This window comes from Carassius auratus, unplaced genomic scaffold (genome assembly GCF_003368295.1).
Source record: "Carassius auratus strain Wakin unplaced genomic scaffold, ASM336829v1 scaf_tig00216561, whole genome shotgun sequence".
Lineage (NCBI taxonomy): Eukaryota > Metazoa > Chordata > Actinopteri > Cypriniformes > Cyprinidae > Carassius > Carassius auratus.
Genome location: NW_020528634.1, coordinates 55001 through 75000, shown reverse-complemented (window position 1 = coordinate 75000; position 20000 = coordinate 55001). Strand labels below are relative to the sequence as shown.

General features: G+C 47.1%; 5 protein-coding genes and 1 pseudogene across 7 annotated transcripts in view; 2 read left to right on the top strand and 4 right to left on the bottom strand.

Annotated features, from left to right (window-relative positions):
• Window positions 1–1512, bottom strand: part of LOC113098459 (MAPK/MAK/MRK overlapping kinase) — a 7887-nt gene extending 6375 nt beyond the window's left edge. Inside the window, exons 1-2 of the mRNA XM_026263549.1 lie at window positions 1287–1512; window positions 842–956 (exon numbers count right to left, since the gene is read on the bottom strand). Of these exons, the coding sequence (XP_026119334.1) occupies window positions 842–956; window positions 1287–1347 (176 nt within the window). The 5' untranslated portion in view covers window positions 1348–1512. The remainder of the gene's footprint in view (window positions 1–841; window positions 957–1286) is intronic.
• Window positions 1513–1519: 7 nt separating this feature from the next.
• On the top strand, window positions 1520–10559 carry LOC113098450 (nuclear export mediator factor Nemf-like). Its single transcript, XM_026263537.1, has 32 exons — window positions 1520–1698; window positions 1800–1868; window positions 2017–2119; window positions 2218–2343; window positions 2485–2633; window positions 2711–2778; window positions 2863–2952; window positions 3041–3114; window positions 3199–3269; window positions 3361–3436; window positions 4035–4175; window positions 4568–4776; window positions 4853–5044; window positions 5123–5186; window positions 5279–5367; window positions 5439–5542; window positions 5629–5691; window positions 5938–6050; window positions 6240–6297; window positions 6460–6518; window positions 7229–7349; window positions 7434–7656; window positions 7735–7777; window positions 7853–7902; window positions 8290–8425; window positions 8503–8580; window positions 8905–9087; window positions 9178–9210; window positions 9822–9928; window positions 10008–10051; window positions 10129–10208; window positions 10292–10559. The coding sequence occupies exons 1-32, from the start codon at window positions 1640–1642 to the stop codon at window positions 10367–10369; spliced, it is 3153 nt and encodes a 1050-aa protein (XP_026119322.1). The 5' UTR covers window positions 1520–1639; the 3' UTR covers window positions 10370–10559.
• A 227-nt stretch (window positions 10560–10786) lies between these two features.
• Window positions 10787–14016, bottom strand: LOC113098455 (kelch domain-containing protein 2-like). Of its 3 annotated transcripts, none has more exons than XM_026263544.1 (14): window positions 13950–14016; window positions 13242–13454; window positions 13032–13117; window positions 12844–12961; window positions 12643–12755; window positions 12483–12564; window positions 12321–12404; window positions 12154–12234; window positions 11998–12056; window positions 11815–11924; window positions 11653–11725; window positions 11483–11570; window positions 11207–11259; window positions 10787–11128 (listed from the first exon to the last, which is right to left on the bottom strand). In XM_026263544.1, exons 2-14 carry the CDS (start codon window positions 13440–13442, stop codon window positions 11017–11019), a joined length of 1260 nt encoding a protein of 419 aa, XP_026119329.1. In that variant the 5' UTR covers window positions 13443–13454; window positions 13950–14016; the 3' UTR covers window positions 10787–11016. The 3 variants fall into 3 exon arrangements, with proteins under 3 accessions (XP_026119329.1, XP_026119326.1, XP_026119328.1); XM_026263541.1 differs by having other exon boundaries at window positions 13826–13972; XM_026263543.1 differs by having other exon boundaries at window positions 13532–13964.
• Window positions 14017–14018: 2 nt separating this feature from the next.
• Window positions 14019–16600, top strand: LOC113098454 (leucine-rich repeat protein 1-like; annotated as a pseudogene).
• Window positions 16601–17085: 485 nt separating this feature from the next.
• LOC113098456 (kelch domain-containing protein 1-like) overlaps window positions 17086–20000 on the bottom strand; it is a 6367-nt gene continuing 3452 nt past the window's right edge. The window contains exons 9-14 of the mRNA XM_026263545.1: window positions 19971–20000; window positions 19818–19890; window positions 19648–19732; window positions 19504–19556; window positions 19253–19427; window positions 17086–17221 (exon numbers count right to left, since the gene is read on the bottom strand). The exon at window positions 19971–20000 is cut by the window's right edge and continues 80 nt beyond it. Of these exons, the coding sequence (XP_026119330.1) occupies window positions 19289–19427; window positions 19504–19556; window positions 19648–19732; window positions 19818–19890; window positions 19971–20000 (380 nt within the window). The 3' untranslated portion in view covers window positions 17086–17221; window positions 19253–19288. The remainder of the gene's footprint in view (window positions 17222–19252; window positions 19428–19503; window positions 19557–19647; window positions 19733–19817; window positions 19891–19970) is intronic.
• On the bottom strand, window positions 17216–19236 carry LOC113098453 (protein kintoun-like). Its single transcript, XM_026263540.1, has one exon. It carries the CDS (start codon window positions 18840–18842, stop codon window positions 17343–17345), a length of 1500 nt encoding a protein of 499 aa, XP_026119325.1. The 5' UTR covers window positions 18843–19236; the 3' UTR covers window positions 17216–17342.

Sequence of the window (20000 nt, the reverse complement as noted above, 5' to 3'; positions counted from 1 at the left end):
CATCCCTGAAAGACAGCGGAGACCAGGACAACTAGAGCCCAGATACAGATCCCCTGTAAAGACCTTGTCTCAGAGGAGCACCAGGACAAGACCACAGGAAACAGATGATTCTTCTGCACAATCTGACTTTGCTGCAGTCTGGAATTGAACTACTGGTTTCGTCTGGTCAGAGGAGAACTGGCCCCCCAACTGAGCCTGGTTTCTCCCAAGGTTTTTTTCTCCATTCTGTCACCGATGGAGTTTCGGTTCCTTGCCGCTGTCGCCTCTGGCTTGCTTAGTTGGGGTCACTTCATCTACAGCGATATCATTGACTTGATTGCAAATAAATGCACAGTAACTATTTAAACTGAACAGAGATGACATCACTGAATTCAATGATGAACTGCCTTTAACTGTCATTCTGCATTATTGAGACACTGTTTTCCTAATGAATGCTGTTCAGTTGCTTTGTTACAATTTGTATTGTTAAAAGAGCTATATAACTAAAGGTGACTTGAACCCCCCCCCCCCCCCCACACACACACACATATACACACACACTCTCTTAACTTTGTGCATTTTTACTTTCTCAAAAAAACTAATTCTGTATGATTTATAAGCGTTTCGAAAAATGGGGACATGGGTTATGTCCTCATAAGTCACCCTCTCCTTGTAATACCTGTGTCATACCCATGACATTATACAGATTTGTGTCCTGAATCTTGATATGATACAAAAACAAGAGCAAACACACACACTCACACACACACTCACACACACACACACACACACACACACACACACACTACGAGGGTTAAACATGTGACCCGGAGATCACGGTCAGTGACTAGTGACGTCATACCTCTCGATGGGTTGTTTCATGGTTTTACAGGCGTAAAGTTTTCCGTCCTTCAGACTCTGGACCTTCATAACTTCAGAAAACGTTCCCTCTCCGATCTTCCGGATGGTTCTGTAATCTACAGTAAATCGGAGTGAAACACATGAAAGATGATCAGCAGAGCGAACAGAAGCGGCTCTTACTGTTCATTCCTCAGGCGTTCCGTCGCATGTCAGCTTTGATTCTCCTTTAATCAGAACAAAAACAAGCTTTGATTCTCCTTTAATCAGAACAAAAACAAGCTTTGATTCGCTACAGATTCGTTTCATCGATCGGTGAAGCGTCAGCGCCTTCGGTCTCCATGGCAACGACGCGCGCCTGAACCCTGACCCGCAGCCAGAGGTCGCGCTCTTCACCGATCACCGTTAATATCACATTCATATCATCGATATCTCAGATTAATCCTCACCTCTGTGTGACAGAGACAGAGTCTTGTGCTCGGATCGAGTGCGTTCCCGCTCCAGACTCATTTCAACGCGTTTCGTGAATCTAAATAAATAAACCGAACAGCTGTCGCATCACCACGTCGTGTTTTACATCTGTGTTATTATTATCATCATAATTATTACTATTATCGGGTTTAAATATCGTTCTGTTTGATTTTTTTTTCAATCGTGTAAAATTATTGTATTTACGGCTCGTTCCGGAAAAAACGCAAACAGGCTTCCGTAGACAGACAGATGCGCATGCGCACAATCAGCGCGGAGCCCGTCGTGTCAGATGTGTGAACTTAGAGTTTGTTTTCATAATTCATAATCAATCATGAAGAGCAGGTTTAACACGGTGGATATTAGGGCGGTGATTGCAGAAATCAATGCGAAGTAAGAACTGTAATATCGTCAGTAATGTGATTGTTGTGATCAGGTTTACCTGTTGTATTAATAAAACTGATGATGATGCGTGTGTGTGTGTGTGTTCACAGGTGTGTCGGGATGAGAGTCAACAACGTCTATGACATCGATACTAAAACATACCTGATCAAGCTGCAGAAGTGAGTCTTACACACACACACACACACACACACACACACACTTCTTTACTGACAACACTTGTGGGGAAGAGACAGAATTGAAGTACAGTAAGCTATAAATGTGTGATGCTGTATGTATGACACACACGTGTGTGATGCTGTGTCTCAGGCCGGACTGTAAAGCGGTGCTGTTGATCGAGTCTGGCATCAGGATCCACTGCACTGAGTTTGACTGGCCCAAGAACATGATGCCGTCTGGATTCGCCATGAAGGTACAGAATCTCATCATTATTAACAGTAATCCATAAGCCCATAACTGGTTTCACTGAGTGTGTGTGTGTGTGTGTGTGTGTGTGTGTGATCCTGTCAGTGTCGGAAGCACCTGAAGTCCAGGCGTCTGGTGCACGTCAAGCAGCTGGGTGTGGACAGAATCGTGGACATTCAGTTCGGATCGGACGAGGCAGCGTATCATCTGATCCTGGAGCTGTACGACCGAGTAAGAGCTTCATTCACTTCATCAACACTGTCCCTGACAACAACTGAGTTACCATCACACACAGCAGCTGCAGAACGTTCCAGAATCACTGATATATATGTGTGTGTGTGTGTGTGTGTGTGTGTGTGTGTGTGTTCTCAGGGAAACATCATCCTGACGGACCATCAGTTCATGATCCTGAATCTTCTGCGCTTCCGCACCGCTGAGGCCGAGGACGTGAAGATCGCTGTGAGGGAGCGGTATCCCGTGGAGAACGCCAGACCGCAGGAGCCGCTCATCAGCCTGGCCAGGTACACGTCACGCCACACGCGTGTACAGCTGTGTGTTTATCATGACGGATGACCACGGCTCGTGTTTCTCTTCTCAGGCTCACGGAGATCCTGTCTGCAGCTCAGAGCGGAGAACAAGTGAAAAGGATTCTGAATCCTCACCTGCGTATGTCACGTGCTTTATGTGTCATTGTAAAGGACTGTTACACACACACACAGGCTGTGCTGATCATGTTGTGTGTTTGTGCAGCGTACGGCGGCTCGCTCATCGAACACTGTCTCATGGCGGTCGGGTTACCAGGCCTCTGTAAAGTGGACAGCCAGTCTGAAGTCACGCAGGGTAAAATCCTCCTGAACATCATGTACCAGTGCAGGCACCGCTTTGAGAAGGTCCAGAAGCAATCAGATGGTCACTTTGTCTTTTGCAGTAAGTCCGAAGATCCTGGAGGCCTTGCAGATGGCTGAAGACTATATGGAGAAAACGGCCAACTTCAGCGGAAGAGTGAGTGTGTCTTATGAACGATGAAGAGAACATACTCCTAACCTGTGTCTGAACGCTCGTCTGTTCACGTCTGTCCACTCTCAGGGCTACATCATTCAGAAAAGTGAGAAGAAGCCCAGCATGTGTCCAGATGAAGCTGAGGAAGAGCTGCTGACGTATGATGATCTTCTTTCCTCCATCATATTCATAACACTGTTGATAAACAGAGCTTTACTGTGCAATAATGAATCCTCTGTTGTTTAACAGATATGAAGAATTTCATCCATTTCTGTTTTGTCAGCATGAAAAAAGCCGCTCTGTTGAGTTAGAGTCTTTTAACAAGGTTTGTGCTCGTGTGTTAATGGCCTAAATCAGAATCGGCAAGATGTTTCTCATTTAAAAATATATATATATAGGTATCATAAACATTCATTTAAACTAAGACTTGTCTTCCTCTGAATCTTTGTCTTGTTTTACAAATATCTAACCCTAACCCTAAAATCAAGACATCTTTACTGATGCTAATGTAAATAAATTCTTGACAAATTGTACAAAATTAAGTGAGATTATGATTGAAACAATAACAAATATCTGTCGGTGAGGTCAGAAAACTTTCCTTTTGAATTAATTTATTTTTCTAACTCTATTAGCAGATTTTTGATGTTTTAATCATAAACCCACTCCATGTTGATCAGTTTTGCAGAGAACAAGACTTCTTATTTTCTGTCACTGTGCTTCTCCAAACGTATCTTGATTTAATCATCTGAAAACAAGGCAAACCCACCGAGGAAGAAGAGCAGTGTTTGCCGTGTGGTCAGAAGGCACAGAAGCAGATATTTCTAGTGGTTTAGAGCAGAACTATTCAAGGCTGTTTTTGTGAAAAGAGTTAAGAACGCAGTCTTCTTTCGTCTGTGTGTCTCGGCGTCTGGTTTGGATCTCAGGCAGTCGATGAGTTCTTCTCTAAGATGGAGAGTCAGAAGCTGGACGTGAAAGCGCTGCAGCAGGAGAAGCACGCGCTGAAGAAGCTGGACAACGTGAGACGAGATCACGAGCAGCGGCTGGAGGCGCTTCATCAGGCTCAGGTCACGCAGACAGAGAGCTACAGTTAAACAGTGTTTGTGTCATGACTCACTTCACTGTCATATAGTCTCTAAACTGTGAATATACTCCACTAGAACAGGGTCAGAGTCTAGCTCCAACCCTAATTACACACACCTGATCCAGCTAAAGTGTGTGTGTGAGAGTGAGAGAGAGAGAGTGTGTGTGAGAGAGAGAGAGAGAGAGAGAGAGTGTGTGTGTGTGTGTGTGAGAGAGAGAGAGTGTGTGTGTGTGTGAGTATGCATGAGTGAGTGTGTGTGTGAGTATGCATGAGTGAGTGTGTGTGAGTATGCATGAGTGAGTGTGTGTGAGTGTGTCAGAACTAACTGAGATTGTCTCCCTGCTCTAGAAGATCTGGTTTTGTCTGCTGTTGTAGGAAGTGGACCGTCTGAAGGGAGAGCTGGTGGAGATGAACCTTCACATAGTGGACCGAGCTCTTCAGGTGGTGCGCAGCGCTCTGGCCAATCAGGTGGACTGGGCCGAGATCGGTCAGATCGTGAAGGAGGCTCAGGCGGCCGGAGATCCTGTGGCCTGTGCCATTAAAGAGCTCAAGCTGCAGAGCAATCACATCACCATGCTCCTGAAGTGAGCGCTTCCACACACAGCATCAGATTCCTCTTCATGATGTCTTCGTCTGACTGGATCCTCGTCTCCCTTTCAGAAACCCGTACGCTGGTTCAGAGGAAGGAGAAGCAGAAGACACGGACGCCAGGAAGCCTGCGGAGACATCAGAAGCACAGACGGGGAAAAAGGGTAAGAACAAAGACAAAAGACAGAAAGGAAAATTCGACAAGGACAAACCGGTTCTGGTGGACGTCGATCTGAATCTCTCGGCCTATGCCAATGCAAAGAAGTGAGTTTACCCATGATCCTGCGATCAGATGTGATGCTCGTGTCTGACACCTTTACTGAAATATCAATCTCTCGTCAGGTATTACGACAGCAAGAGAAATGCGGCTAAGAAAGAGCAGAAAACTGTGGAAGCAGCACAGAAAGTGAGCAGACACGTGACTCGCGGTGGACCACGTGAGTTTAGTCTCGGCTGCAGGTTTGTTAAATGTGTGCTTTGTGTTTGTCTCCACTCAAGGCCTTCAAATCTGCTGAGAAAAAGACCAAACAGACACTGAAAGAAGTGCAGACCGTGACCAGCATCCAGAAGGCCAGGAAGGTGTACTGGTAAAGACAAACATCCGTCGATCCGCTCGTGTGTTGAGTGTGTTTCTCTGATCCAGCACGTCTGTGTTCAGGTTTGAGAAGTTTCTGTGGTTCGTCAGCTCTGAGAACTACCTGGTCATCGCCGGACGAGACCAGCAGCAGAACGAGATGATCGTCAAGCGCTACCTGAGAGCAGGTCAGACCCACGCCTCCTCTGCTCCAATGATGCTTTGCTGTGGCTTTGAGTTTCTCTGAATCGTGTGGTGCCATGTGTTTCCTCAGGGGATGTTTACGTTCACGCCGATCTGCACGGAGCCACGAGCTGCGTGATCAAGAACCCGTCCGGTGAGGAACCGCAGCTGATGTTTGTCAGATTCAGACGAGGAGATTGTCCTGAACTAAGAAAACATTTGTTCAGAGCAGACATTTTCATTCATAGAAACCTCTGAAGTGATTCTGATCAGGTGTCTCTCCGAACATTGACACAATGCTTGTGTCCTCCAGGAGTCAGAGCCGTGTCGTGATGTTTGTGTGAGAAACTCTTTCAGACACACTTCAGGATCTGTGACGGAGTGTGTTTCTGTTTCTCAGGCGAAGCTGTTCCTCCGCGGACGCTCACCGAGGCCGGGACCATGGCCGTGTGCTACAGCGCCGCGTGGGACGCTAAAGTGATCACCAGCGCGTGGTGGGTTCACCATCATCAGGTGAGCGACACACACACACACACACACACACAGTCGCGCACACACACACACACACACACACTCTCACACACACACACACACACACACTCTCACACACACACACTCTCGCACACACACTCTCACTCTCACACACACACACACAAGCCGGTGTCGCTGAGTTCAGACGCTCATGTGCTTCCTGTCACACAGGTGTCCAAAACCGCTCCGACAGGAGAATATCTGACCACGGGCAGCTTCATGATCAGAGGTGAATATTACTGTGCAGCGTTCGTCCGGGAGTTCAGCTTCATTACACGGAGATATGAATATATTAGTGTCTGGATCACACGACCAAAACTACAGTTGCTTCATATCTTGTTTAAAAGTTTGCAAAATGAAACAATTGATGTTTTGTGTCACTTTTCAACAGGGAAGAAAAACTTTTTGCCTCCTTCGTATCTGATCATGGGCTTTGGGTTTCTGTTTAAGGTAAAGACGTCGCTGACACAAAACAATCCCATCATAGTCACACGTCACGCTCTTACCGTAGCCGCCTGCCAGCTTCAGTGCAAATATCAATTATCAAAATCAAATCAATTTGAGCGTGATTCAAACCCGGATGATTGTAAACACTCCAAGCTCTTCTGCTTGAGAAAGATAGACGCACGTTTACATGTGCACCTGCCATCATTGTTCCTGCTTCTTCTTCACGGTGTTAGGATCCAGAGTCAGTGCTCCTTCAGAAGATGTGTAATAGCGCCTCCTACTGTATAACACTGAAAACACTTCCAGGAAGATGGACATTCCCTCAATGGCAGGGAAAGTCTTATTTGTGTAGCGCTTTATACAGTACAGACTGTGTCAAAGCAGATTTACAGTGATAAACAAGAAAATAGTGTGTTAATAATGCAAATTAATACAAATTCTGCTGTAGAACAGTGTTTGGAGGACAATAGTAAGCATTTCAGTTAAAGTCAGTTCAGTTCTGGTGGTGCATGAGGAGATACCCCCTGATAATGAAGAGCGTTATATAAATGTGATGAATTATTATTATTATTATTATTATTATAGTTCTCTTCTGATAGTGTCTGTGCAGTCAAGCTGAGAGTTCAGAGATCGTGAGTGATCAGCGCTCATGTGATCAACACTCGTGATGTCACTCCTTCAGTTCTCCAGTCTCTCTGCATCTGTGATTGTAGGTCGATGATCAGAGTGTTTTTAGGCATCGTGGAGAGAGGAAGACGAAGACTGTGGATGAGGAGGAAGAGGACGTGACCTCCAGCACCGCGGATCTCCTGGAGGAAGGAGAAGAACTCTTAGGTTCAGCACACGTTCACAAACATCCTCATCAGTGTCCAGCCTTCTGTCAGATGATCAGACGCTCTGTGGTTGATTGTGTCTCAGATGAGGACAGTGGGAACGAGGGCGAGGAGCGGCGGGAGTCCAGCGGGACGCCAGATGAGATGACCTCATGTGAGACGAACATCAGAGACGAGGACGAGGAGCAGAGGTGCAGCGAGACGGACGAGCAGCCGGCCGAGGAAGAGAACGCAGCAGAAGAAGAAGATCAGAGCGAGATCAGTTTTCCAGACACCAGCATCTCACTGTCTCACCTGCAGCCCAACAGGTGACGCTCACACCTCTCTCTGTTCTCCAGCCGTGTGAAACCAGCGGATGTTTAGAGTCCGTCTGTCTCTCTCCACAGGACTCTTCAGAGCCACGCTTTCAAACAGGACGATTCCCATCAGGTGAGTTAGAGACGGTCAGGTCATGTGACACTGCTTCAGGTCAAGCGAGGGTTAACAGATGCGTCTGTGCTGCAGGTGAACACAGAGACTCAAGGGAAGAAGCACCTGACGGCCAAACAGCGCAGGTGAGCCGCTAGAGACACCAGTCACCTGTCCTTCACAACACAGATACACAGAATCAGTGAGGCACACTCCATCACATATGAGAGGAAACTGGTGTCATCATTTAACTCAATCTTTAATTCAATTATTCATTTAACCCTTAATATAACCTTTAATATCCTGTAAACCACTTTAAGTGTCAAGAAAAGCTAATAGTTCCTGTTTCAATAAGTTAACTATGAAACAAACTCATTTCAGCTGTAAAGCAGCTCTACAGAAGACAGTCATTATTCAGAAGCGTTCTGTTTCTATTCTAATCTGACAGTGCAGTCAGAGCTGTAACACTGAATACTAAGAGTTAAAGACCGTTAGATCAGCTGAACCAGTAAATCTGCCATCGCTGTCGTCAGGAACATGAAGAAGAAGCAGAAGCCGGAGAACACGGATGATCCGGAGGAATCCGACTCCAAACCTCCGGAAGCTCCCAGCGTGACGCAGGCGTGCAGCAACGGATCGGCCAATCAGCCGCTGAAGAGAGGACAGAAGGTTATAAACCACTTCACATGTAACATACAGTCACGTGTTCACGTGTCACATGATGACGCTTTGACTGCTTTTCCCAGAACAAACTGAAGAAGATGAAGGACAAATACAAAGACCAGGATGAAGAGGACCGAGAGATCATGATGAAGCTGTTGGGGGTAAGATCCTCTCCTGAGATCCAGTACCTGAACATCTCACACACACACAAACACACACTCACACACACACACTCACACAGACACACTCACACACACTCACGCACACACACAGACAAACACAGACACACACGTTCACGCACACACACACACACACACACATACAGACACACACTCACAAACACAGACACAGACACACACACACACTCACACAGACACACTCACACACCCTCACGCACACACACACACACACAGACACACACGTTCACGCACACACACACACACACATACAGAAATGCATCTGTCGTTCACACTCACTGAAAACAGTCTGCAGGATCCAGTAAAGAGGAAAAGGTAAAGAAGGGCAAGAAAGGAAAAATGAAAGAAGTGGCAGTAAAGAAACCTCAAGCTCAACAGAAAGAAGTCGTGAAGCCCAAAGCTGAAATCCTCGTGCAGAAGAAGGAAGATGCTGAAGCTGAAGATCCATCAGAAGCAGATCCAGACGTCAAGGTGCGAGCACGGGTTCAGGATCTGATCTCTGACACATGAAGAACTGTAGATGTGTGATCTGTGAATGAAGAGCGTGTGATTGTGTTGCAGGAGACGGAGGACGTGGAGAACCCTGTTGCTGAGGTGAGTGCACACACTAAACAGGAAGAGGAATTTAAACTTCCTGCCTCCACCGTCAATCATGTGTGTCTTGATCTGAAAGCCTTCAGCCGTCTGAGAAGAAGAGAAGCATCAGTGTAAAGTGTTCGTTCATCTTAACTGTCTATCTGAGCTAGTTGGGCGATTATAACCTGCAAACTGTGTTAGGTGTGTTATTCCATCAAGATTAGTAAAGAACATTTGTGATATTCTTGGTCCCAGTATCCTGACTTTAATTAATAGAAGCTTCACAACAGTAGCTCCGGTGGATCCTGACACCCACAACTCAATTTATCTCCCTTCTGTAAATCTGTGGAGAAGAACCGTGGGTTTTATAGTTCTTTGAAGTTAGATAAACAGATCAAATCTTGTCTTTTATTTAAGATCAATATTAAAACAGAAACTGTTTCTATTGGCCAGTGATCGCAGTGATCATCAGGACACTTTAAAATTGAAGTGCATTTACTTAAATTAGCGTTCGGTTCTGCTGATTAATTGGCAAGATTGATCAAATTTACGTTGTTTTAATCATGATTTTTAATTAAACAAACACAATCACCAATGACTCATTACTGATTGAAATCTTCTCATCCTAGGATGCTGAAAACATCCTGGACTCGTTGACCGGTCTGCCTCATCTGGACGATGTGTTGATGTTCGCGGTGCCGGTGTGTGCTCCGTACATGGCGCTCTCCAACTACAAGTACGTTCCCAACAAACACTGATCAGATCCTGATTAACATCATCACCTCGGAGCTATAAAAACTATGTCTTCACTCCAGGTACAAAGTCAAACTAACTCCAGGCACTCAGAAAAAGGGGAAAGGTAAAGATGGTGTTACTGTAGAAGTTCAGTGTTATAACTCTGTCTGTAAATGTACTGAGTGTGATGTGTGACCGCAGCCGCCCGCACCGCCGTGATGAGCTTCGTCCGAGGGAAAGACACCAGCGCTCGAGAGAAGGATTTATTCAGGAGCATAAAGGTATTAGAAGCTGATGTTTCCTGAGTCTGAGCGTTGAACGGATGCTGTGTGACGTCAGATCATGAAACGCTGCTGTTTTACAGGACACAGATCTGTCCAGAAACATGCCTGGGAAGGTCAAGGTTTCTGCTCCAAACCTGTTAGCAGCGAAGAAGAAGTGAAGCTCTGGATTCTGGATGATTTCTGCTGAGAGCACATCACACAACGCTTTCAGTCGCCTTCTGAATATTTACCTTATATTGTATACCAGAGAACAGTTTAAGCTTCAAATTTTTGTTTTTGCAAGTAAATAATTTCCTTCAATCCATGCATTTAATAACAAATCAATAAAAATAACTTTATAAATGTGAATGTGCCACCATTTATTTTCCATGTTGGAAGAAACAATACAAAATGTAAGCTTTGTACAAATCCTCATCAGGAATAGAGTTGTGCTGAATCATGTCAGATCATCTTGAACAGATGCAGTACATTACTCTGACTTCATTCCCCAACAGCTGATTATATACAGGAAGTGCTGATCGTTTGGTTATAGTTTGGAAAACTGAAACACTCTGGCGACAAAAAAAGACCACGGACCAGTGTTTGACGTTTTTAATGCAGATGTGATATTAATAAATGTAGATAAAACTGCTGAAATCAAATCAGGCATCATATCTGTCGTCCAGTGGAATAAATGTTTTTCTGCTACACTCTTAAATGACACTGACTTTCCCAATCCGTGTGAGATGAGACACTAAACCTTCATAAAAGTCTCAGGTTTGTTTCGGCGCAGCTCCTCTTGTCCCGGTGGGGATGTGATTGTCTTCTAGGAGTCTGCCGTGGTTCTCTGTTTGAGGCGATGCAGCAGGGCGCTGGGCAGGACGTCCCACATGTGCTCCAGACGCTTCTGATGCAGGACCGCAGCGTCGAAACACAACCTGGACGTCCACACCATACAAACACACTTCAGAGAGCGCCCGAGACCGTAAGTGTGAGGCTTGGGGGAAATCACTCACCTGACCAGTGATTTGGGCTGAACAGTGAAAAGCAGTAATTCGTTGCTGTGAGCCTGTGAATACAAGAGCGAGAACAGATTCAGATGCAGCAGGAAGACGCACAAATACAGGGATTGATCTTTAAACTGATTTTATGTGTCTCAAAACTACAAATGAGTATTGTTCTGAACTACAGAGCATGTGTTTTCTACTCGCTAGCGCTGGAGTTCTTCATTAAACCATGCATTAGTAGCTTTTTGCTAATTATAAGGGAGTAGATCTTGATGTTTTGCTCACGGCCTGTTGATGTGAGAGAAGATTATTGGCACATCCTCCAAACACGAACACTTCCCCATCGGGACCTAGACACGCCGTGTGCCACAGTCTGCAGAAGACACACACACACACATACATCAGCATCAGTGAGACGGCAAACACACACTGATCGAGACGAGTGTCAGACGCACCTTGGCCGCTCTGTGTGCTCGTGTTTAAACGGTTTCCACTCGTTCTTACTGACGCAGTAAAGCCAGGCATCGCCTGCAAAACAAACACTTGACTGAAGCGTGTGTGTGTGTGTGTGTGTGTGTGTGTGTGTGTGTGTGTTCAGGTGAAGCTGTGTCACTCACTCAGTGTTTCTCTGTCGGTGGTGAAGCCTCCAAACAGAAAGATGTGATCCGCTGACACCGGAGTGAAGGAGTGCCACGAGCGGCCGAGCGGACCGTGCTGAGGAACACACCTGAAACAAACACCAGCGGATCAGCACATCCCACAGACGGAGGATTCCTCCGCTATACACACCCTGAACATACATCTCACTCCATTCCCACGTGTCCATGTTGATGCAGTACAGATCGTTCAGCCGATGATCCTGTGGTGCAGAAGACTCAGCTTTAGAACACAAAGATGACTCTAGTCTAATAATGGACAGATGAGTGCTGCACACACACACACACACACACACACACCATGTATCGGCCTCCGAAGATGTAACCTCTGTTTCCGATGCTGGCGCAGGCGTGAGCGGCTCGTGGTGACGGAGCGTCTCCCTGCACACACACACAAACACACACACAGCGTTTGAACCAGATCACACCAGTTCTACAGCATCAGACCTGAGGTACAGGGTTAAGACCTTTGTGATGGGTTGGCTCCACGCTGACGTCTCGAGATCAAGAATGTGTATGTGGTTGTTCCAGCCTCGTCCCGCGTGGTTCCCCTGAAGACACAGCACATCACATTTCTCATCACACTCGTGTCACACGTGACTGCTGAAGACGGGACGAGACGGACTCACCATGAATGAGTTTTCATCGAGTGCAAACGTTCCTCTGTGACCGGGCTGCGCTATGTAGCCGTAGCCCCCAAAATACGCCAGCCTGTGGAAACAACACAAACAGCTGGAGCAAAGTCAAGGCATCCGCTGATAAGATCCTCTCTGTTTGAAGAGCACGTACTGGTTTCTGTAGACCCAGCAGCCCAGCTTGTCTTTACAGGTCGGCGCCAGGCCGGTCAGATCGCTCATCTTCTCCCAGCGGAGCACAGACGCTCTCAGCGGCAGACGGTAAACCTGCGGGACACCACGGAGCACAAGCCAACATCTGTATCTCTCAGAGACTCACAGCTGTCTGGTGTCTCGCTTCAGGAGAAGGACTCACCAGATTAGTGTTTCCTCGAGCCTGATGACCGCCGAACAGATAGAGAACACCGTCCACACACGAGCCGCAGCTGCCCGACATCGAGTTCGGCACGTCACCCTCCGAGCGCTTCATTCTCCTGCAAGAGAACACTGTTAGCGGCGTCAAACTCTCGTGTGTTCAGCTGGTGTGACAGCACAGGGCTTTACCATCTTCCCGTCTCCATGTTGTAGATCCAGATTTCGTTCTTCGGCAAATACAAGTCAGTGAATTCAGCAGCTTCAGTGTCCGCATTCTGATAAAACCACATTGAAAACATACAGACGTCTTTACACGGAGACCTTCAGAACAGTTAGCTGGGAAAGTGTGATGATAAGGTAAATGTGAGTGCGATGGACCTTAAATATGAATAAACACACCTTATATCCTCCCCATACGAACATACAGCTGCCGTCAGTGACTGCGATGTGTCCGCTGCGCTCGGCTGGACTCTGTCTGGACACAAACACCTCCTGCAGCCAGTCCAGCTCTCCGTCCTCCTCCTGACCTGCAGCCCACTCAAACTCATCTTCATCTTCATCATCCTCATCCTCCATGTGTGGTACCAGATCTTCTTCCATGTCACGCAGTCACTAGTAGAAGATTTACCTGTTACTGATCAAACATCTAACGTGCAGCACATCTTTCATTTATCTGCAGGTGGCTTTACCGATGTCAACACACACGCACACACTTATAGCAATAACAGGAAGTCCATGTCCGATGTTTTCCAGGAATTTAAAAGATAACTTCTCTACAGAGCTTCATGCGGCCAGTGTATGTTACACGAGTCGTCTTCAGCACAGATCAAATGACTGTTTGAATTTATAAATAGTCAGCAATGTTGATCAATGTAAATCGAGTGAATCTTCAGGAATCAGTCACACGAGATCGTGTTGTTTTGGTCGAGCAGCTGATGCGCGCTCACCTCTACAGATGAGAATAATAACTGAAAACTACTCACACGAATGAAAACTAGTAATCTTTTCACTTCTGTGGGTCAAGCGACTGAGTCATGGAAAGTAGCTTGTCATGAGCTGCGATGCTCACATGAATTAAAACTCAATTTTAATGCATAAAGGCCTCACCGGAAATACCTTCTGGTAAAGTTACGCCGCCATAGTAGTGAGGTCAACCGTGAGTGTTCACTGCGCATGCGCGGCGCGAAGAAGCGCGCGTTACGCAACAGCCTGTTAGCGAAAGCGTCGTTAAAGAGTGTTGTTTTAACACGATCTAACCGTGTTATGTTTCCAGGTGAGTGGTTTTAATCATTCCTTAAAAGTTTGGCCTTACTATGGATCTGCTGATGTGCTAATTAATCGATTCGAACGGAAGAACAGAGCAGCGAGAGTGCCTCAGAACCTCGGGTCCGTTGTACTTTTTTCAGTCAGAGTTTATTTAACGTTACCAAGCAAATAACGACTAAACAGTTAGTGTCCGGAACTAGATACCAGTCCAGTATTCACACACGATATATTGGTCGACGTTTAATGGAGGAATCCATCACTTTTTATGCAAAACATCCTGCCGTATCCTGATCGTTCGAGACTAGCATTGACCCGAACCCGAGCTCGGTGTGTCCGTCGGTGCTGTCTCACGGGCGGGTGTTGTGTAGGTCAAGGATGAGGCTGCAGTGTGATGTGGAGGTCGTTAACCGCGCGTTACCGTCGCTGGGGCTGCGGAGGAACGGCAGATCGCGCCGTGCGGTTCTGTCCATCGGGAAACACTTGGACCGGAACCCGAGCAGCAGCGGCCTGTTTCTGCTCATCTGCACCGCCAAAGACCGCAGCGGAGCCCGATACAAGGCAGGCTCTCTCTCCTTCTGTGTGTCTGGATCAGATGTGATCAGCTCCTGAGTCTCTGTGTGTTTCTCTGCAGCTGAAGGACAACATCGAGAAGTTCTTCACCTGGTTCGTGGAAGAAGGCAAAGCCACGGTTCGACTGAAGGAGCCTGCGATTGACATCTGTCTGAGTAAAGTAAAGACGTGCTTTCATTTCTGCTGGAGAAAGGGGTTAAAATAAATGCATCATACATTCCATCCAAAGTGCAGTTAGCAGCCAGCAGACTGATATTAGGCACCGTGGCAGCTGATAAAAGATAAAGATAGTGATTGGTACTTCGTATTCTCTGATTCTCTTTGAGTCAACTACTTTGTAATATTTCTTTCTTTGCTATAGTGAGCATCTCTTCCAGTCTTCAGCTGCAAATATAATACAGTAATAATCTGGATTGATATCTGCTTTTTTTTGTCACTGTGCTGATTCCTGCTTTACTTGAGCCATTTATTCCATTTTTAGCTTCTGGGTAGGTGATTATAATGTGTCAGGATCAAGTTTAAAACTCTGTAGCCTGACCGTGTTCTCTGATGTCGAGGGAATATCTGCTGCCTCGCTCTAGTTCCTACACAGACCTGGTTTTACATAAATAGAATACTGACGCTATTAAAAAGCTGAAGATATGAATGTTTTCCATGAAGGCTAGTGCTTGACGTGTGTGTGTTTCAGGCCGACATCAGCAGCCTGAAGAGCTTCCTCTCCGCCGCTCGTCTGGCTCACAGAGGAAGTGACACGGACTCGCTCCCTCTGTCGGCCCTCGGCCCGGCCCGCGCCCGTGATGTGGAGAAACCCAAGAAGAAGCTCAGCATTCTGTCGAAGAAGGACTATCCGCTCACGTCCAGCTTCCCGTGTTCTCTGGAGCAGCTGCAGGTGTCGTACTGCAGACTGACCCGTGTGGACATGCGCATGCTGACCCTCAGAGCCCTGCGCCGGCTGGACCTCAGCAACAACCACATCAAGAAGCTGCCCTCCACCATCGGTGACCTGAGCTGCCTCGCAGAGCTGATTCTCCACAACAACCACCTGGAGAGCTTCAGCGACGGCCTGTGCTCCTCGACCCTGCAGACGTCGCTCCAGCATCTGGACCTGAGTCAGAACCAGCTGCAGGTCCTGCCCGCTCGCTTCTGTCAGCTGCAGCAGCTGGTCAACCTCAAACTGGACGATAACAACTCTCGCGGCTGCCTTTCCACATCGGTCGGCTCTCCAAGCTGCGCTTCCTGTCCGCCGCTCACAACCAGCTCACCGTACTTCCTGCCAGCTTCAGAAAACTGTGCCTGGAGAACCTGGACCTGTTTGGAAACCCGTTCTCTCAAGCCAACGCTCTGGAGCACACGATGCACCTCACGTTCCCGCTGACGCTGCAGGAGCTGGCGTCCCGCGCCGTGCTGGAGCTCAGGTGAGGCTCGCTCCGCTGCTTACACAGACGCCAGTCTGCTGATGTCACGCTCGGTTTCTAACCTGTTCTTGTCTTCTCTGTCAGAATCCCACACGGTCCTCACGTCGTGCCGCTGCACCTGTGTCACCAGCTGGACTTCTCTAAAGCGTGCGACTGCGGCCGGGTCTGTGTGAACTCCTTCATCCAGACGGCCGTCAGCATGAACCTGCACCTGGTGTCTCACACCGTAGTGTTGGTGGATAACATGGGCGGCACCGAGGCTCCGGTGCAGAAGCACTTCTGCTCGCTCATGTGTTACTGTGAGTTCATGGACGGCTGCGTGCAGCGTGATCTGAGATGATGACGCGAGGATCACGCTCTCGTGTGGACGAACACTGATCTGTTTTCAGTGTTTGTGTGTTGTTTCTCTTTTAGCTCAATGTTTAAGGGACCGTTTTGTGTAGAACACCTTTAAACTACAGCATCACAACATGTTTTGTGAAATAAATAAAAGTCATTAAAACAAAAGTGAGCTGACAAAGAAATTATTTCATGATTTCACACGACAGGCTTCTGTATTTTCTCAGTTTTCTTTATTTAATTATTCCCCCAAAAGATCAGTCTCTTTTTATAAGTAGATTTCTAAACAAAGATTTTTATTTTTCTCTACATTTAAACATCTAACTTGAGTTAACTAAACGTAAGTGAATTATCATGACTATAGAACCCCAATGATGAGATAGCACGCTATCAGTAAGCTCAGAGAGTTTAGTCCAAATCAGACCAGAGAGAGTTCTGGAAGCACAGAGCGGCCGAGGTCTTGTGACTGCAGATGAAGACGTCTCTGCCGTCGCGCTCGATCTCTCTCAAGATGACTCCGTCAGCAGACGCTGGTTCCTCCGCTGTGCTCTCGTGGTCTTCTGAGGAACGTCTCGTCTCTGGCTCGTCCTGAGAAGAGCTCTGATCCTCCTCGTGATTCAGTTGCTGGTTTAGTGCAGTATTATCTGTGTCCAGTGTCTGGTGAGGAAATAATGCATTAGCGTCACTCGCTGTGTTTTCTGTGTGCAGGGCGCCGCTCACTTCATGGACGTCTTCATCTCCAGCGTTTGCTTTCACATGGGTTTGGATCTCAGACTCACTGGAACACTTCTGCGGAAAGAGAGTAACAATTACACATTAGTATTAGTAATCTCTATACTATATCACACCCACTGCATTACTAGATAAAAGCAGATTCAAACTGATGATTAGTGAATTTGATGGCTTGATATTAAATACACATGCATGAATGTTTTATATAATAGTCACATACTGTATTTGGTGAGTCGACCGCTCGATTGATGTGGGTTCCATCTTCATTGTCTGTTTCCACAGAGCAGATGAGCTGTAAATGATCAGGTGTCTGTGGTTCTGTCGTTAAATCGATTAACTGACATGCTAAAGGCTCTTGCTGTAGTCCGGCTGTATCACCTGCTGAAGGACTGACAATACTGCAGTTTAATTCTGTCTCCAGAACCTCCTCATTAGATGTGCGAGGGATCTGATCCTCCTCCTCCTCCTCGCTCCTCTTCATCTCATCACATCTGGTCTGATCTTCCTCCTCGCTCTTCATCTCATCACATCTGGTCTGATCCTCCTCCTCCTTGCTCCTCTTCATCTCATCACATCTGGTCTGCTGTAATTCTGTGCTCCTCACTGGCTGAACAGGAAGAGTGATGGTCAGCTGTTTCTTGGTTTTGTTGAACTTGGCGTCTCCTTTGTCTTCATCCACAGGATAGGAGAGCGGAAGATCTAGTTTATACGCTGGTTTGTGAGACTGCAGGACGAGCCGTTGCTCCAGGACGAGCAGCTCAGCATCCTGCGCAGATCTCAGCAGCGGTAAAGACACAGTGATGATGATGTCTGTGGGTCGGGCCCCGGGCCCCGAGTCTCTGGAGCACCTGTAGTCCTGCAGATCGACGACGGACCGATACTTTACGGTGTAATGTGGTTCAGTAGGCTGACTGGATGATGAAGATCTGGAGTCCTCATGATCTGGAGGAGCGGCACAGGAGGCTTCGGGTTCTGGTTCGGGTTCTGGTTCGGGTTCTGGTTCGGGTTCTGGTTCTGGTTCTGGTTCTGGTTCTGTGTGGGTCTGCTCCAGGTCTCTGGTGCTCTGCTGCTGCTCGTGGCCAGGAATCGGTCTGCGGATCACAGCCGCCTGAGGAACACCTTTATACTTCATTTTCAGCTGCTTTATATTCCTTCTGTCCAGCTTGATGTGGAAGGAGTCCTCGACGCCTCCGATCGCGGTTCTGTGGAGCAGCTCCATCAGTCTCTTGTTGTTTTCCGCCGCGTGCAGCGCGTCTGGGTGGAAGATGACGTCATGAATCACGCAGCTGTTCCCGGAGGCGTCTCGGTCCGGTCTGCCCGGTGTCAGACTGAACGGTAAGCGCCAGTGGAAGCCCGTCTTCCCGTCTCGGTCTCGGCCCGCTTCAAACGAGGGTTTATCGATCAGCTGATTGGAGCAGATATTGATGAAGCGCTTCTCGCGTGCTCCTCGGGTCTTCAGCACGTGATGAGCTTCGGGGTGAATGAACTGCACGTTCGTTCCTCTGTCCTTCTCCAGCTGTGTGATCTCCTCCTCGTATCTTCTCTTGTTCTCGGGGTCTGAGATCTCGGTCGCGTATTCGTTCAGTAACTCGCGGAACTTCTCGTCTTTTAGAGCTTCACCGAAACGATTTATTTCATCACGTGTCAGATTCATTTCTTCGAGTTTGCTGAAATCCATTGTGAACTGTTAAGCTCTTTTTTTAAAGAAATTAAATCGACAGAAAACTACGTTGAGTACAACGACTCTGTAACCATAGAAACCTGCTACAATAAGCGAGAGCGCGCACGCTGTCGAGACGCTCATCGCGTGAGCGCGCAGCTCTCATCAGTGCACTATTCTTATTTGAAGCAGATGTAACTTGAACTAATTCGACTGGTTTCCATCCTCCAGGAACACATTTACCTGTCTATAACCATACGTTGAACAGAAAGGGGCGTTCATTTATATTTATATATTGTTCCTAGAAGGAAACTGCTACATTTGCATTAGATTCTAAATACAATTTCAGCGCTTATACACAAAACAGTGAAATATTGTTTCAGTTGTTCGAATCCTGAATGTAGATATTTTAATAATATTAAACAAACCCTTTTCAGGTGTGCCGTGTTTTATTTTAAAACAACTCATTCCACATTCTGTGACTTTCTGCTCGTTCTGAAGAAAATGGTCCTTCTCTTCACAGCGTTCCTCAGTTTTGGTGGTAAACAGAGAATCTGGGACTGAAACGTGCTGGCGTGGCTTGCAATGAAGTCTTGGCATAATCTGCAGAAATAAACCTCATTAGTCTGTGGTCCATCAGCACATCGCTCCTGTTGCGCCGGTGCTCACCGGTTCTTACCGTATCAGCGGGTACGGCTGAGTCTGGAACACCAGCGCATCGTTGCAGTGGCCCTGCAAAACAGATCATCTTCACTGAGACAGGGTTACAGGTTTCAGAAGTTTGCTGAATTATACTTTACACCGTGGAGCACACAACACTCACTTTGTCCACTAAGAGGATATAATCATGACTTCCTCCAAACACTACAACATCCGAGTCTCTTCCTTGACAAGCGCTGTGCCAGAGCCTGATAAATCAGAGCCAAAGAGCGCTTGAGGAATCAAATCATTAGATCTTATTCTATTCATCTCCATGTCTGTGTTTTCTCCTACCGCGGTTTGTCCTTGTTTTGATGCTCCATCTTTGTCCATCCATTTGTCTCCAGATCAAATATCCAGCCGTCACCTGACAGGAAAGAGAAAGCTCTGTGGTTCTGTGTGTTAGCTATGCTGTCGTTTCGAGTTGTGTTTCTGTGTGTGTCATACTCATGGGTCTGCAGTCCACACTCAGTCCCC